Source organism: Megalops cyprinoides, chromosome 12 (genome assembly GCF_013368585.1).
Source record: "Megalops cyprinoides isolate fMegCyp1 chromosome 12, fMegCyp1.pri, whole genome shotgun sequence".
Lineage (NCBI taxonomy): Eukaryota > Metazoa > Chordata > Actinopteri > Elopiformes > Megalopidae > Megalops > Megalops cyprinoides.
In genome coordinates this window covers 35,352,258-35,369,007 of record NC_050594.1, presented here as the reverse complement: position 1 = coordinate 35,369,007, position 16,750 = coordinate 35,352,258, and the positions used below count along the sequence as shown (strand labels likewise).

At 41.6% G+C, this 16,750-nt stretch overlaps 2 protein-coding genes across 3 annotated transcripts in view; both read left to right on the top strand.

The window, feature by feature from the left end:
- Positions 1-5,273, top strand: part of baz1a (bromodomain adjacent to zinc finger domain, 1A) — a 34,955-nt gene extending 29,682 nt beyond the window's left edge. For both annotated transcript variants that reach the window (XM_036541948.1, XM_036541947.1), the window contains exons 26-28: positions 3,241-3,413; positions 3,817-3,904; positions 4,344-5,273. In XM_036541948.1, coding sequence (XP_036397841.1) covers positions 3,241-3,413; positions 3,817-3,904; positions 4,344-4,528 — 446 coding nt within the window. In that variant the 3' untranslated portion in view covers positions 4,529-5,273. The remainder of the gene's footprint in view (positions 1-3,240; positions 3,414-3,816; positions 3,905-4,343) is intronic.
- A 697-nt stretch (positions 5,274-5,970) lies between these two features.
- cfl2 (cofilin 2 (muscle)) lies at positions 5,971-9,997 on the top strand. The gene is made up of 4 exons (XM_036542248.1): positions 5,971-6,197; positions 7,908-8,215; positions 8,342-8,418; positions 8,992-9,997. The coding sequence occupies exons 1-4, from the start codon at positions 6,195-6,197 to the stop codon at positions 9,102-9,104; spliced, it is 501 nt and encodes a 166-aa protein (XP_036398141.1). The 5' UTR covers positions 5,971-6,194; the 3' UTR covers positions 9,105-9,997.
- The last annotated feature ends 6,753 nt before the right edge of the window (positions 9,998-16,750 follow it).

The following is a 16,750-nucleotide window of genomic DNA, read 5'->3' as shown; positions in this document are numbered from 1 at the left end:
TTCCTTTTCCATCCCGTTTTGTAATTAATAGTTGTAAGTAGGGCTGGGTGATAAAACGATAAAATGAAACAATAATTATCATGATATAATTTTCATAACAAATGTTCGATATAATTAATTTCCATGCTTAGATAACAGGCACAGAAATGAATCACCCAGAAATGAATCTTCCCATCATGTCGCAGGAATAGAGGTATGCATTGCGCACGTTAGGTTGCACGGTGAGAGGTATAAATTCAGGCCAGCATGTGGTATTGTTTACAGACACAGTGGTTGACAGGCTTGTAGTTGGATCGGAATAAGCAAAACAAGCGAAATGAGCAACACCAAAAAAGCAGTGCCCATGACCAGCTCGAAGGACGAAGACATCGTCGACAAGAAAGGTCAATCAACTTCAGTAGTTTGGAGATATTTTGGCTATTTACAATCCGGCAAAAAACAGAGCAGCATGCACTACAAATTGTGCTGAAGACACATACCATCAAAGACAAGCAACACCACAAACCTGTTTCATCATTTGAAACAATATCACCCATTAGAACATGCAGAAAGTAAGAAATTGCATCCCAAACGAGTGTTAGTGGAACCCTCGACAAGCACCAGGCCAGTACCCAGTGCAACTACCCAGCAGCAAACGATTGTATCAGCATTTTCCAGCACCGTGCCGTACAACAAAAAACAAAAAGACACAAAGACATCACAAATGCAATTGCATATTGCATTGCAAAAGACATGCTTCCCATTAGCACTGTTGAAAATGAGGGATTCAAGAAGCTTATCAGCTGTCACAGGGCAGCTTTAAAACCTTAGACTGTAGACAGACTTGTCTTTCTTGCCTGTAACTTGTAGGGTAATGGCTTTGCTTGTTTAAAACTTGTACAGAAGATACTGACCACAGTTCAGATTTTTCTTTTGTCTATTTATTTTGTTTACATTGTCAGCTAAAACACTTACAAAATGTTTGTCTGTCTGTACCAAGGGTTTGGCATGCTGACCAGAATTAAGATTTCTTTGTCTATTTATTGTTTTATTTTTTGACATTATCCTTTAAAACACTGTGCTGTATCACACTGCAGCACTTAATTTTTCTCTTAAGATATTTGTTTTGTTGAGGAAAAAGGACTGAAAAGGGATTTTACTTAATTTTACTCATGCATATTTTGATGTTGAAAATAGATTTTATCATTATAATTGTTTTGAATGTTCTATCTCAGATTTGTGAAACATTCCGCTGTTTGGCAAGTGTTTGTCATGTTCTGACCATAAAGAATAATTTAAAACCACAGTTAACCGTGGTGGTGGATTTGGCTGTGATGCAAGAGGCACCAGCTAAAATCTTGCCTAGAGCACCAAATTGGTCAGGGCCGCCTCTGCGTGGAGTTATACCCAAGAAGCTGTTTTCGATCACGGGAAGTAAATTTAGTCAAGCGTTTTTTTTTATATATTTTATTTTTTAAATGAAAATTGTGTCTATTGTGTCGTAGTCATGATCATTTGACAGATTAATTAGTACTTTGACACATCCTGAAGTTTGCCATGTCAGAGTTTCTCAGTTTAGAAGCAAGTCAGGTTTAACTGTCAGGAGTCTTTGTCAGGACGATTGTAACAGTTGTTTCTTTCGTCCCTCTGCAATAACAAACTATATACTTATTATATTATTATACCGAAGTCATTCCACATTTGTACAAAATAGCACCTGGTATTGATATAACACACACGTGAGTTGTTGATTACAACGAAAATTAGTTTCTGTCTGTAACGTTATCTTTTAAAATGACGTTTATCTGAAAAGTGTTACTTTCGTCCTGGCTCTTCCCTAAGTTGCCTAACGTTATTATCCCTTTCGCACGTAACTTATTTTTATTCAATGTAGCGCGCTGTTACCATGGTTTGTTATGTTTTCATTAGCGTTATTAAGCTTCTCATAGTTTTCAGTTAGCATTTGCTATATTTGTTTCATGTTAAATCACTGTTTCCTCAAAGCTAAAATTAGCTAAAATTTTTCCAATCTAGTGTTCTAATCACACCGGTTTTAGCATACACGCTAAACAGCTAATCACACCAGTGTGACCATACGCACAAAAGGGTTATTCCATTATGCTAAATAATTAATGGTCTAATTAACATTAACAAATTGCAAAGTTAAGGCTATATGCAGCTAAATAAATATGTCATATGCGCTATTAGGCTTATCCAAGTGTGGGGACTGGGGAAGCTAAATTACCTCACTTATTGCATGTTTAACTTCATGTTCTGTTTTGTATGTATCATTTGTTTTATAAGTTATTGTGCTGGTGTTACAAGTTTATAAGTTGTATTATGTTATACTGTGTTGAAATAAATTAACAAAATGTTCAGTCTCCTTGCTGGTTGTTCGGACACATTCAGAATCATTACCACTTTTGTCGTTAGCATTGTCATTAACACACGGCTCGCTTCATGCATGCGCTTGTAAAATTTATATTTTAAAGGCTCATTATTACGGTTTTGTATTTCTCTGTAACGTAGCACAGTGTTAACATTGTTACGTATAACATTCTTCTTCAGCCCTGGAACTCAAACCATTTTCTGATGCCCCAATAAATAATTAAATTAATGCCATAAACGTGCGACGACTAGTCGACTAATGGCTTGAACTAACGACTATTAGTCGACTAGGAAAATCTTTGGTCGGGGGCAGCCCTACTAATGTCATAATTCCCATGCTGCTCACAAATGAGCAATAGCACTGATAGTACCTTTTGCCACTAGATGGAAGAAAGGTATTAATTAGGGGACATGCTGATGCAGATGCAGCCATGATGATGCCTATTCTTACTGTTTTTTTTTTTTTTGTTTTTCCTGCACAATGCTTTAGCCAAGTACTGAGCTGACCAGAGCTAATTGGTAAAATATTGTTAACTGGACAAAACTGCATGTGTCAGTGTATTTTGAGAAGGCTGCATCAAGTGCCTCAATGTCCAGTAACTTTGCAGTTAGGTTTGAGCAGAATTTTTACTCAAATAATAAAATAAAAACAGTGCTGACTTGAGATAAAGGGAATAACTTAAAATTGCCTTTATATTCTGATCCATACTGTTTGAGTGGCACGTTTCTATAGACATGTAATTCAGGTGTTTTTCACTACGTTGTTCTGTTTCAGTGTATAGGACATGCGACACTGTTAGCAGTCTCATGTTGAAAGACTTTTCAGGATGTCCTTGGTTTTTAACAATGTCCTGTTTCCTGTCCCTTACACAGAGGTTTCTCCCAAAGCCAAGGTGGTGCTCAGTGCTTCCAGCAGCTCATCCAGTCGCCGCAGCTCAGGGAGAAACCAGGGTGTGCACGAGCTCTCTGCCTGTGAGCAACTCACTGTGGAGCTTGTCAGGCATGAGGACAGCTGGCCCTTCATGAAGCTGGTGTCCAGGACCCAGGTAATGCACTCACTGACTCAAACACTCAATCACGCACTCACTCACCTGCCTGATTACTCACTCAGTAACTCATTCACCTTCCCAATTACTCACGTGGTAACTCACGCACCCTCCCAGTTACTCACTCAGTAACTCATTTGGTAACTCACTCACCTTCCCAGGTACTAACTCGGTAGCTAACTTGCCCTCCCAGTTATTAGCTACTTTCTTTCCCATTTGCTCACTCTTGCCCACTCTTTCACTTATTCCTGTCTCAGTCCACCCATTCCCTTACCCTCACCTCACATGAATGCGCTCACTGCATGCAGCTAGTTCCCAGGGCCAGTGTAACACATTGAGGTGTGCGCACTCCCTGTGAAGTTGTGAATGTCTTGATTTCTAATGTGTTGTTGTGTTCTTGCAGGTGCCAGACTATTATGACATCATTAAAAAGCCCATCGCTTTGAGTATAATCAGGGAAAAAGTCAACAACTGTGAATACAAAACTGCCTGTAAGTTCTTCTGATTCCTCTGTGCTGTCTTTCTTTATCCACAGCAGTGTTCACCCCTACCAGTGTAATCATTAAGCCTTCAGCCCTTAATACCTCTCAGATTATCTGCAATCTTATTATGTATTTATTTATATGACAGACACTCTTATCCAGAGCTGTCATAACAACATACATTACATACATGCCACAGGAGCACCAGAAACACTGTCAATAAGTATCAATATAAAATAAGCACTTGTTTTAGGATTCATTTATTACTTACCAACCGAGTAAAATACATGCGTTACACTAATATGCGGATTTACGAAGATCTGAATTAGATTAACAGTTTAGGATACACATGAGCAGTAATACTGTTGTTACAAACTGAAGTTGCAGTTTGAATTTGTCACTGTACACTGACTCTGTCGTCATATTTTCTCTTTCTCCTCTCCACTAGCTGAGTATATTGAGGATGTGGAGCTGATGTTCACCAACTGCTTGGAATACAACCCCCGCAGCACCAATGAAGCCAAAGCTGGGGTTCGGCTCCAAGCTTTCTTCCACACAGAAGCCCAGAAACTGGGCCTTTCTGTACGGGCCAGTGATCAGAGTGCCCTACCTCACAAGCGCCCCCGAATGTAACCTGCCCTACACCTCTCCCTTTCTTCTGCTTTTGGTATGTGTTCAAACTCACAGGACAGGCACAAAAAACCCTACTCTACAAACACAAGGGACGCGTCAAAAAGCAGGGACCCTCTGAAGAAATGGGACAGGGGGAACAATCATGAGTCCAGGAATAAACCACTTGCTGTGAAATAAAACTGCACTGTAAAAAAAAACAAAAACAAAATTAGTCCTTTTCACTCAGAATCACTCAGGACAGACTCATGGTATTTTTAACAGTGCATTTATTTTGTATATTTGGCTGCAATTGTTGCCCACATTTGTTTTTGCTTTGGTTTTTGTATAAATTTTATTCCTTAATGACTTCTCCATTATTCTAATGAATTGTGTTGCAGTTTGAAGGATCTCTAGTATTTAGAAGGGTTTCATAGTACTGAACCCATAGTAAAAAAAAAAATTAACTCAGTACTTTCAGGTTCCCATTTTTCAGTGAAATACACTACATAGGAACCAAAAGCAGCCATTTCTCAGTTCAAACCTTTCCAAACTGAGAAGATATGTATTTAGTGTTGAATAACGTTTTGAGGTTGAAAAATTGTCCGTATTTATAAGAATGTTATAGAATGCGTTTGTCTCCTTTACTAGTTTTTGTAATTAATTACATCAGTTTTATGTTGATGCGGAAAGCTGATTGTGAGCATCGGGTTTACGACGGTGAAAGCTTTTGTTTTTTGATGTTTCCATTACCACTTTCTACCTTCTGCCCTGTACATTTTCTACATGTAAAAATAAAATGACTTTGTTTAATGTGTTGGTCTCCATGATTTGTTTCCCTTTGAACGTGTAAAAACAAATTGTGTGCTCAATGTGGTTCCGTTGAATGTCATCACAATTCAGAACTGCGTCGAGTTTTTGGTGCGATGAAAAAAAATATTTACACTTGGGCTCAGTTTCAATCACAACTTTAATCCACGTGTTTAAGAAATTCTTTACCTAGTTCGAATTATTATTGTAAAGTTTTCGTTCCACTTCCACACTAAATTGATTTTGACATGGCAGCTTTCGCATCGGAGGCAACGGGTGTAGGAAACGTGCGTTTCTCCCAAATGTCACCGGGTTTTTTCATAATCCACTTGACAGCCAGATTCAAACTAAATCTGGGAGAAAATAAGGAAACTTTGTCCTTGTCATCCATGACCTTGTCATGGATATGCAATGACTCCATCTGTAATGTTTCACGATTTTTTAAAATTAAAACGCGCTGATGCAAAATCTGTAATGTACAGCAAAAGATTTGGTGGACTACCCTGTTCCGAGGAAAAAGATTAAAGCCTGTTTCAGTGAAAAGAGAGCGTGGCTGTCCGAAACTTCCAAAAAAAAAAAAAGTTTTGTCCTTTTATAAATCCCTGGATCAGAGAAATGTGTACGGCGCTTTGGTGGACGGGTCGACTGTTGCAAGTGTTTGTGGGACGCAGCCCTGTGACAATGACCAAAAGTGTTTTCGCTGCCAATCCTGTTACTTGCTCCCGCCCGACACCGCTCCAGTGGTCGCTACGCGCTTGCCCCCCTCTCTCTCTCTGTCTCTCTCACTCCCTCTCTCGCTGGCTCACATTCCCAGATAGCAGTACCCGGTGAAATTTCACGCAACCGTCTGCAAACTCTGCCGACCCGATCACCAGACAACATGGTAAGCCTCGCTGTCTCTCCGGGGGGCGGACTGCCAGATATTCATAGCTTTTGATTAACTCTTTACCTACCGATATCTGTAACAATCGTTGGCTGTGTAGTTTACCGAGAGACTGGTTAGCGTGTCCGCATGGACGCCCGATAAGGCGGTTTTATGTGGAAGGCAAAGGAATGGCCCGAAGTGGACTTACTGTGATCGCTGTTTCCGAGATCATAGGCCCTGGAGCCTAAGGCGGCCATTTTAACCTAATTTTAGCCACAGTGACCGGCAGCTGAGTAACGTCATTCAGTTTATTTAACGTGTTTTTGGAGTAATCGGTATAATAAATCCAAAGAGTGATTGGCTGACTGAAAAGAAATAAAAAGCTAGTGATTGTGCCTATAATGCGGGCTGGTCATAAATTGTCATGCCGGGCGCCGTACAGCGTAGGGCAGAGTAATGCGGATTTCCCTATGTGATGACGGGGCAACACTTTCTTACTCCGTTAGCTAACTGTTTAGCTACTGGCATGACGGAACACATCTTGTCGTCATGTTATGACTAGCTAGCTAGTTAGATCAGTATGCATTCGCCCAAAGGTATTTTCAAATTTGTAAAAAAAAAAAAAAAACCCACTAATTAGCAGGTTTACTCGCTAGTTAGCTTGCTAACATTAGCTACCTACCTTGGAATGACATTTAGCTAGCTAGTCTGCCTAGCTGTATTTAAATTGCCAATTCAATTGGTGTTTGGTTGTTATGCAAGTAAGTTAACAAGCTATATGGTTAGCTACCTAACGGAACCAATAGTTTACTAATCGAGTTATATCTTTCTTACTACCTTGCGCAAATCTTGCTATACGTAGAGCTTGCTAGCTAGTAAGACTAGCTAGCTTTCTGGCTAATTTATTTCAGATAGCTGTAAATGATCAGGTAGCTTACTAGCTAGCTAATAAAATGTGCGAGCTAGGTCGCTACATTGTTCACATTTAGCATATTTAATTCGCGTACTAGTAAGCTTCTTAAATGCCAGATTCAAGGCAATCGCCATTCACTACGTTGAGTTCTGAAGATTATCTATTACTAGTTAGCCAGCTAAGTTGGCAAGGCAGCGTCGAACATATAACTAAGACTAGCTAGCTAACGACCTAGGTATTAAGCCACATGAGCCCCCATCTGCCATAGCTAGGTAGTCTATGCAACTTAGTTGGGAACCATGCATAGATGTCAAAAACACGAGTCATCTTCACAGCTCATGCTCAACTAACCCTTCCTGCACACGATCGGGCTTTAAAAGGAATTGCATTGTGACATAATGCACCATTTACATGGCTGAAATTCGTAAGGCGTTACTCATGCTGCAACAACCCCAAACCAATCAAGTGTGAATGATAAGATGGGACACTCTTTGAATTTTAGTAAAGGCAGTTCATCTGTTTGTTGATCTACCCGTGGTTTAGCATGTGCAGTAAACTCGCTATGAGATTGGTATCATGTAGTGACGGGAGGAGACTCCCATGTCCCTCATTATGGGTGGCACTATGATTTGCTCCCAAACCCCGACTCCACTGAACAAATAAAATTTTGATCTCCACAGTGAAAATTTAGAATTTCTTCAAACCTGTGAGTCACCCATAGCCTTTTCCATTCAGGAATTCATGAAGTATCCCATTTGTCACTGGCATCATGTGACCAGCCATTGATTCTTGTCAACCTTATCCCCTCCTTACAGGCCTCTGGCGTCACAGTCAATGATGAAGTTATCAAGGTCTTCAATGACATGAAGGTGCGGAAGTCATCGTCCTCTGACGAGGTGAAGAAGCGCAAGAAGGCAGTTTTGTTCTGCCTCAGTGAAGACAAGAAAAAGATCATTGTGGAGGAGGGCAAGCAGATCCTGGTGGGCGACATCGGGGAGTCCGTGGACGACCCCTATGCCTGCTTTGTCAAGCTCCTGCCTCTCAATGATTGTCGGTACGGCTTGTACGACGCCACATACGAAACAAAAGAATCCAAGAAAGAAGACTTGGTGTTTATATTTTGGTATGTATCTCACTGACTGAAAACTCCCCATATTCAAAATCCATTGTTCCATTGTGAAATAGAGCGTGCCTTACCTCTGTGGGGCTTCAAAGCTGTGAATTTAGTCCTCTTTCCTGTCTGTCACAGGGCACCTGAAGGAGCTCCTCTAAAAAGCAAGATGATCTATGCCAGCTCTAAAGATGCAATCAAAAAGAAGTTCACAGGTAAATAACCACTCTCCTACTTACTGTCCCATTCTGGTAAACAATTCAGTAAAGATAAAATGTATTTTTTGTGGACAGCACAGTTATTGTTGTGAAAGTGGACAGCGACATCTTAGACATGGAAGTCAATTGTGTTTCTTCTCCATACAAGAAAGTTGTATTAGATGTGTTTGTTAAACAAAGTGTTTCCTGCATAAGTTTGTTGCTAAAGATGGAGGATTGAGGCTTCATCAGCTTCAAAATGGATGGAGCTATGTGCTCACTGGCCTGAGTAATAACATCTTGCTATGTAGAGCAAAATATTTTGATTGGCACGTATAAGTAAGTGATTGACAGTAGATGAAGCCTCACCCTCCAATAGCTTTTACGTCCACTGTAGGCTGTCAGTACCCTACTTCAGAACCCGTTACCCAGGACCTTCCCAGAATGCATCACTCCATGGAACACTTGGATATGAAAGAATGTGATGTTTGTCAAAGCATTACTCGGGTTCAGGACTCGGGATTCTGATTAAAACACTGTTGGATATTTAGAAAATAAGAGGTTTTCATGACATTTCTTTCTTTTTTGCAGGTATTAAACATGAATGGCAAGTTAACGGCTTAGACGACATTCAGGACCGCTCTACTCTGGCAGACAAGTTGGGAGGCAATGTAGTGGTTTCGCTGGAAGGGAGACCATTGTAAACTGATGTGTGCCACCTGGATCCTAGACGCTTTCATCTTAGCAGCTCTGTTGAACCTATTGGAATAGCTATAGTTTTTGTTGTTGTTTTATTTTTTCTTCCCCCACATGAAGGAGATCTCATTAACCAATACAAAAAAATACCTGCCAGTTATTGCCAGTCAGCTCTTTCTGAAGCCTGGTAGGTTTGTTGAAATGTAGAACCTGGAGGAATACTTTCACGTCATGCTTTTGCCAAATAAACCAAACCACTCCTGCAATCAGAGAAGAACCACGACCCTCATGAAAATATAAAAGATGGTGTTGCCCGCATTCCTTATCACAGATACAGCAACAAGTTAATGATCAATAGCTTAGCGCAAAATGAGTAACCTTTTGTTGAATGCCCTGACAGTTGTGTCCACTGTCCTGGCATTAGCCAATATCCAGTATAAACAATTTGCACTCCGTTGAGTTTTTCTATGAGGCTGATGTATAACTGTTCCATCTCATTAGCCTGGATATTTGACATGGCAAAACATGTTATACACTATGCATACAAAAGCACTTTTTATCTATTTTTTGGTTTAGACACTACAAGTAAAGAAGTCAAAGGAGTATGGAATGCCTATTGAATGTGTGCATTTATGTCACCTAGGAAGTGAAGTTACCTCAGTTTTCATTCCTGTATTGCATATGGAAAAGGAAAGACGAGTATTTTTTTTGTTCCGTTGCCTTCTTGTTTTCACTCAAATGTACAGTACACCGCTGAATAACCAGAAGAGGTGCTGCTTGCAGATCTGCAACACTAAAAGAATCCACACTATCAGTCAAGATGGCAATATCTGTGTAATCAGAGCCTTAAGTGGAACATTGTTTCTGAGATTGGTGAAGTCGCCACTTTGCAATAAAACCTTGCGACTGATAACTGCCAGGCGTCCTCTCTCTTCACTCAAGGTTGTCTCGTCAGGGTTGGGTTCACACTGTGCTGCCTGAGAAGGATGGCACCAAAATGGAGTCATTGACAGTAACTGGAAAAAATCAAGTCAGATTGTTGTGACTTGATTAATGGAAGTGACTATGTTGGGCTAGTTTTTATTAGTCTCAGTGCGGGTGATTGGGTATGAATCATCTTTATCCAGCTCAACACCTTCAGCAACAGTGACAGTAACATTCGGCTGCCTGAAACTGAAATTTGGCTTTGAAAACATGTTCAGCTGAAACTGTCCTCAGTTAAAGCCTTTACAGGGAATTGCATTTACTGAGATGAGTTTTCCTTGAGGGATATATTTTGTCTTTGGGTGAGGTCTTTCTGGTGAATGTGTGTCAAGTTTGAACAGTGTCACACCCAGTTCATGTAAAGTCTAGCAACAGAAAGTCAGGAGGTTACTAAGGAGGTATCTTTCTGAGTGCCTTAAAAATACATGCTTGAATAATACAGCCGAAGATAAACTACACTCAAAAATATTCTTTCAAACAGCAGGGAGGTACTTCATAGGCTCTGTTTTTCCAAAACAAAGGACTAAATCACATTTGGTCTGTTCACTTTGTCTGAACATGATTTTGTCCCTATTCCAGGCCTAATCCATGTGTCTGAATATAGATATGTGATTACTGGATTGGTTGAAACATTGATATACACTACAGAGCTGAAATATTATTTGGTTGAAACTTACACACTTGGTTATCTCTGCCTGAAGTTCTCTGATAAAACCGACTCTATCATAGACATGTAATTTCTCACCCATAGATACCAGATGTATATATAGATTTACTCTTATGGTAGATACAGGATTACTTGACCGTAGTGTTACACTTGGATCTGATGTTCACTCTCACACTACAGCTCATCCAGCATTGCGCTGTTGGGCAGTAGCACAGATCTGTCTCCATGAGAGTGGGTTGCATGTCTGCCGGGTACGAAAGCTTCAATGAACACGCTGGCCTCTTAGTTTCGGCAGGGCCATGTGTTTCTATGAAAATGGCTTGTCTTTCAGGGGAGCTGGGCCTGGGGCCAGGGGCTGTCTCTCCGCCCGGAGAACCTGATCTGCCAGCAGCGAGCAGTCCTCCACTGGCCTGAGCTATTTATGGCCAACACATGCTTTTGTGTCTTGTCATCGTTGTCCACAAATGGCAAAACTGGACGCGTTTCCAGAGCACAGCGAAAGGGAAGCCCCCGCTGGGCGACCAGAACAGCCACCACAAAGAATGTTTTTCACACTTCAGGAAGAGGAGAGGAGATGGGAAAGGCAACCACACGGAGACATCCGCTTGCGGGGAAGAGAAAAAAAGCTACGAACACGGCTGCACATGATGATATATCAATATGCATAACCCATAAGCTAAACAATTCCTGCAGGCCAATTGCAGACAAATTGTAAGGCTTAAAGTGATTCCTTTAGAATCTATTCCTTTTAGTTCTAGGAGCCAGTCATTCATAGTGAATCAATAATTTGGCCTGTCCTTCAATCCAAACCTGTCACTGCAAATTGAGCTTTAGGCTTTGCATTCTTGTTCACTGAAATGTAAAACTGTTCCTGCATTTTATATTTTTTAATATTTCCAGCCACTTAGCTTGTCACATCTGAGTTGCAGTTGGCTTGACAATTTTGGAGAACTACCTGGCAGCAGTGTCACTTCCTGTGAAGAATGCTGAATAATAGGAATTTGACGGTAGTCTGGGTGGGGGTGTTTCTGTTGTTGGCTCGGCCCATCACTGTCCAGCCTAGTTATGTGTGAATGCTCTGTTGGATGACCAGGCATCTTGTAGTGGTTTTGAAACCCCACCCTCCCTGCAGCTCTTCCCCCATGTGGTGTCATATTAATTGCAGTCCCTGAGGGAGGAGCAAACACAGGCACTATGCGTTGAGTCATGTGGGCAACATGCTTCTGAAACATTTCAGAGTCCCCCATGAAAGCAGCCTGTGCAGATAGCTGGAACTCTATCTTACTTTCCCATTAAAAGCCCCTCACCTAGGGAGATAAGGCAGACCTGCTGTTTGTACAGATCATATTCACATGATCTTCAAAGGAGAGGAGAAAGTTACTCCTCAAACACGATTACGGGAGGTCAGTGGTTGGACATGCATGTCAAACACCTTCCCCTCCCCAAACACACACACACACACACAATTTCAAACACTGATACATTCTCTTGTTCTTAGTGACACATAAATGCTGGCTCATGTGGCATCCCATGGTGCCAGAGCTACAAGCATTTCATCAAGATCCAATGCAAAACTGAAAGAGGCCACATGCTTTTCTAAGCACCTTAAACAGCCTCTGTTCCCAGAGTTGGGACCTCCTCTGAACTGCTTCTGCAGAGGAGCTCTGTGCTTCCCTTGAGGGAGGATTAAAATAAAAACGCAACATACCTTTTAGTTTTGACTCTCAATAATTAACGTCCGTTCCTTTTTCTGTTTCCTACAGAACAGTGTGCTTTATTTCAGCACATGGTAAAAAGAAAACCTATCAATTCTGACTGTGTGTAACAGCATCTCAGGTTTGTTTTTGAGAACTAAGGCCAGGCCACACTGTGCTTTGATTGGGTAGCTTGCTGGGTCGTATATCCTCAAGCACACGGTACAAAGTGCCTTTCATGTCAATCCTGGAGCTCTGTATCTAGACAAGTGTGCTGAAAATAAACAAGTTGCCCCCCACTTACTCTCGACAAGATCCTGCTTGCTAAAAGAGCCAGCACCATGCCATGATGGCTTGCTGTGCTGAATAGCGCTGAAATGGAATGTCTCCTTTTAGCTGGGCTAGTGATTCTGCAGTAATTTAAACTGGGAGGTGTATTCACATCTTATCTCAGAGAAGAGCAAGGGCACTTGCACCGAGGTCTCACCTGTGTATGTGTGTGTGTGTGTTTGTGCGTGTGGGGTGTCCATCCCTGGTAAACAGAAGGGAAATGATGGCTCAATCTCCTCTGTTGCTCAATATGTTTCTCAATGTTCAGACACATGGTTGCTTACTTGGGTTCAACAACACATCAATAATACCTATAAATAAAGTTTCCTCACTTCTTATTTTCCTTCCGCAATGTTTTCAAAGAACGTGCTGCCTATTACATTAAATGCAACTTGATGTGCTACTGCTAATTGCATAGTGGGGAAAACCTACACAGGAAGAGATAAACACTCACATAAGTGACTGTAATGAAGTGACCTGGCACTAGATGATTATGTAATTTGTTGTGGATTCATTTTACATATACAGGCCATGTGTGAAGCACATGCTTATCGCAAGAACAGTGTATCCCAGAGGATTTTATGCAGCTGTCTGAATTAGTCTGCATTTGGGTGTCTGTGTGTCTCTGTGTTTGTGTGTTTCTTTCCTACATCTATATTCTTTTCTTGTATATTGTGTATTTATTTGCCACATAAAAAAAGATAAGCACTCAGAAATGGTGCTGTATTTCTGAGGCATTGGAGTCACATATATTTGTTATGCAGAAGCAGGTGTAAATGGGGAATGTTGTTGTGGGAATGTGAGTGTGTGTGTGTGTGTGTGTGAGTGCATATGTGTGTATGTGCGTGTGTTGGTGCAGGTTGGATGGTGCAGTCATGTGACCCTTTCAGAATGTATACCAGAAGTGACCTACTTCTTGGTGAAGCTCTGACGTTTGGACTTGACTCTGCATGTTTTCAGTCTTTTCATCTGCAGTCTTTGAGCCTACAGGAGCAGTCAAAGCTCCTACAGAACTGCAGTTCTGCTTTTCATAGGATTCAAAGAAAATGTGATCCGCTGTTGGAAAGTGGGAATCTGAGATCACCATCTCTATAAAATCACAGAAATTCAGCAAGGGCAAACACAGATCATGCAATAGCTAGAGCAGTAATAACGCTTTGTACAGTGGTTCACAAACTCGTATAAATAGCCTGCAAAGGATGTCAGTATGGTATGTATGTTTGTTATCTTGGCAATATTTCTACACAGCTTTTCATGAGAAATGACTGAATCACACATTGTACCCCTAAAGACATACCACCTACTCTTCAGGGCATGTGCAGTCCAGTTTGGGAAACAATGACCTGCATACATCTCCTGTCATACCAGGTCTGCACACACACACACACACAGCTGAAGAATTTACTTTTACTCCACTGTTTTTTTAAACCCACCCATTCCTCTGGTCAAATATAGTGATACAACATGTTGCTTATGGAGCAAGGCAAACATTGTATGCTGTGTGAAAGCAAATGTCATTCATATATTCCCCTACAGAACCACTCAGTAGTGTTACATGCTGGTCATATACAGTATATATGCTTGTATGTATGTAACTGGTCAGGGAGTTGGACACTGTTCACATAGCTTTATTTAAGAAGAATTAACAAATATATTTAATTACAGTAATATCTTCTGTACCATACTGCATTTAGCTGTAGTTCATCACATTTGTGATGGTGAACTGAACATGGGTGTTTATTTAAAATGTTTATTTTTCCATTTAAAAATGGAATTAAGATGGTTAATAGAAGAATGCTCTGTAAAAGCTCTAAAATAGTTTTACCATTAGTCGTCCCTTATTCAGCTCATGTGATAATCCAGTATGAATTTCTCATAACACACTAGATTGAGAAAGGTGGACTGTTAAACATCAGGTATGTATGGCATATGCTAAGTTGCTGGTGATGTGGTCTGGTGCCACACTTATATGGTACCAAGGGTTAGGCCCCTTTTGGGGTTTCCAGAAATAACAACAATAACACTGAAGTATGACTTATTACAAATATTTACCTCTTACCTCATTCATACATCATCATCATCAGCTGTCACTCAAAGTCGAGTAAGACTGTCCTCCTTCTGGGTCCTTATGGGTTTTCAGGTGGGCGCATATTTTGGGGCAGTGTGGGCAGGGGTAGGAGGAGGAGTTCAAGGATATGGTTTGGGTCCTGTTTGTAGCTCTCTCCTTTCTGAGTCTGCGATTGTTTTTGGCAGCATGGTGGAGGTCACTGTTGTACAGCACAGTACTCTTATGGACAAGCATTCCCCAGGCCTCCCAGGTGTTAAGGTCAATGTGGAACTTTTTTATGTTTGCCTTGATGTTGTCCTCTTCTTTTGACCTTCAGGAGCACAGCGTCCTGTCAGAAGCTGGGGGTACACGGCTTGTTTTGGAAGGCGAGAGTCAGGCATATGGAGAACATGACCAGTTGATGTTGTGCGATGTTGTGTGATGGTGGGCACGTTGGTCTCCTTGAGGATGCTGGTGTTAGTGCACTTATCCTCCAAGCTGATCCTCAGGATTTTTCTGAGGCACCTCTGTTGGTATGCTTCAGGTGCCTTCAGGTGCCTGCTGTATGTGGTCCATGTTGTATGTGGTCCATGACCCATACAGTAGGGTGGGTAGTACTACTGCTTTGTAGACCACAATTTTAGTCCTAGCCTGAAGGTCATGGTTTTCAAAGACCCTTTTTCGGAGTCTTGAGAAGGCCCTGCTGGCACAGCTGAGGTGGTGATGGATTTCGACATTGATGTTGGCTTTAGAGGAGAGAAGGCTGCTGAGGTATGGGAACTGATCCACATTTTCGAGTCTGGAATTGTCAGCAAAGATGGCTGGGGGAATAGCAGGTGTGCTCCTGTTGGGTGGTGGTTGATGGAGGATCTGAGTCTTTTTTATGTTGAGGGCCAGACCAAGTTGCTTGTATGCCTTTGCAAAGGCATCCAGGATGCATTGTAAATCCTCCTCTGAGAGAGACACTAAAGCATTGTTATCAGCATATTGCAGCTCCATGATGGATATGGTGGTAGTCTTGCTTTTAGCCCTGAATCTGTTGATGCTCAGAAGATTTCCATCAGTTCTGTACATGATTTTGACTCCCTGAGGCAGATTTGTACCTATGAGGTAAAGGATGACACAGCCTTGTTTGACACCACTGTTGACCCTGAAGGGCTCTGTTTCATCTCCACACCTGCTGAGTACTCAGACATCTTGTCATGTAGTAGTTTTAGTACTCTGATATATTTGTCAGAGCTTTCCCTGTAGTGGAAAGCAGGGAAATGTCACAGTAATTTCCACAGTCCACAGTCTGCTTTATCTGCTTTGTCCCCCTTGAGACAATTAGGGCATCTCTAAGTTGTGCAGGGATTTCCTGCTTGTCCCATATTTTACATAGCAGGTCATGGATATGTCTGAGGAGGTCTGGTCCGCCTGCCTTTACGACTTCGGCCGGGATTCCATTAGGGCCAGCAGCCTTGTGATTTTTCATCTTCCTGATGGTATTCTCTCAGACTGGGTGGGGCTGCCATGTCCTCCTCAATTGGATGTTGTGGGAGTTGGCGAGGAGCCTCCATCTCAGGGGTAGAGTCCCTGTTCAGGAGGTCCTGGTAGTGCTCTTTCCAATGGTTTTTGATTGACTCATTGTCCTTCAGCAGCATTAGCCCATCCTTGGAATGAAGGGGAGCACGACATTGATAATTGGGCCCATATATTGCTTTTGTGGCATCAAAGAAGCCTTGGGTGTCCCTGGAATCTGAAAGATGCTGGATCTCTTGGGCCTTCTTCATCCACCACTGGTTCTTTATGTCCCTGACCCGGCTTTGGACAGCTGCTTTTGCTTTTGCATGGGCTGCTCTCTTCCTTCTGCAGTGGATGTCATTCTACCAGATGATAAAGGCTTGCTGCTTGGTGTTGATGAGCCGTTGGATTTCCAGGTCATTCTCATCA

Coding starts and splice junctions, on each gene's coding strand:
- cfl2 (XM_036542248.1), top strand. Junction 8,216..8,341: donor GACTTGGTGTTTATATTTTG/GTATGTATCTCA, acceptor TGTCTGTCACAG/GGCACCTGAAGGAGCTCCTC. Junction 8,419..8,991: donor AATCAAAAAGAAGTTCACAG/GTAAATAACCAC, acceptor TCTTTTTTGCAG/GTATTAAACATGAATGGCAA.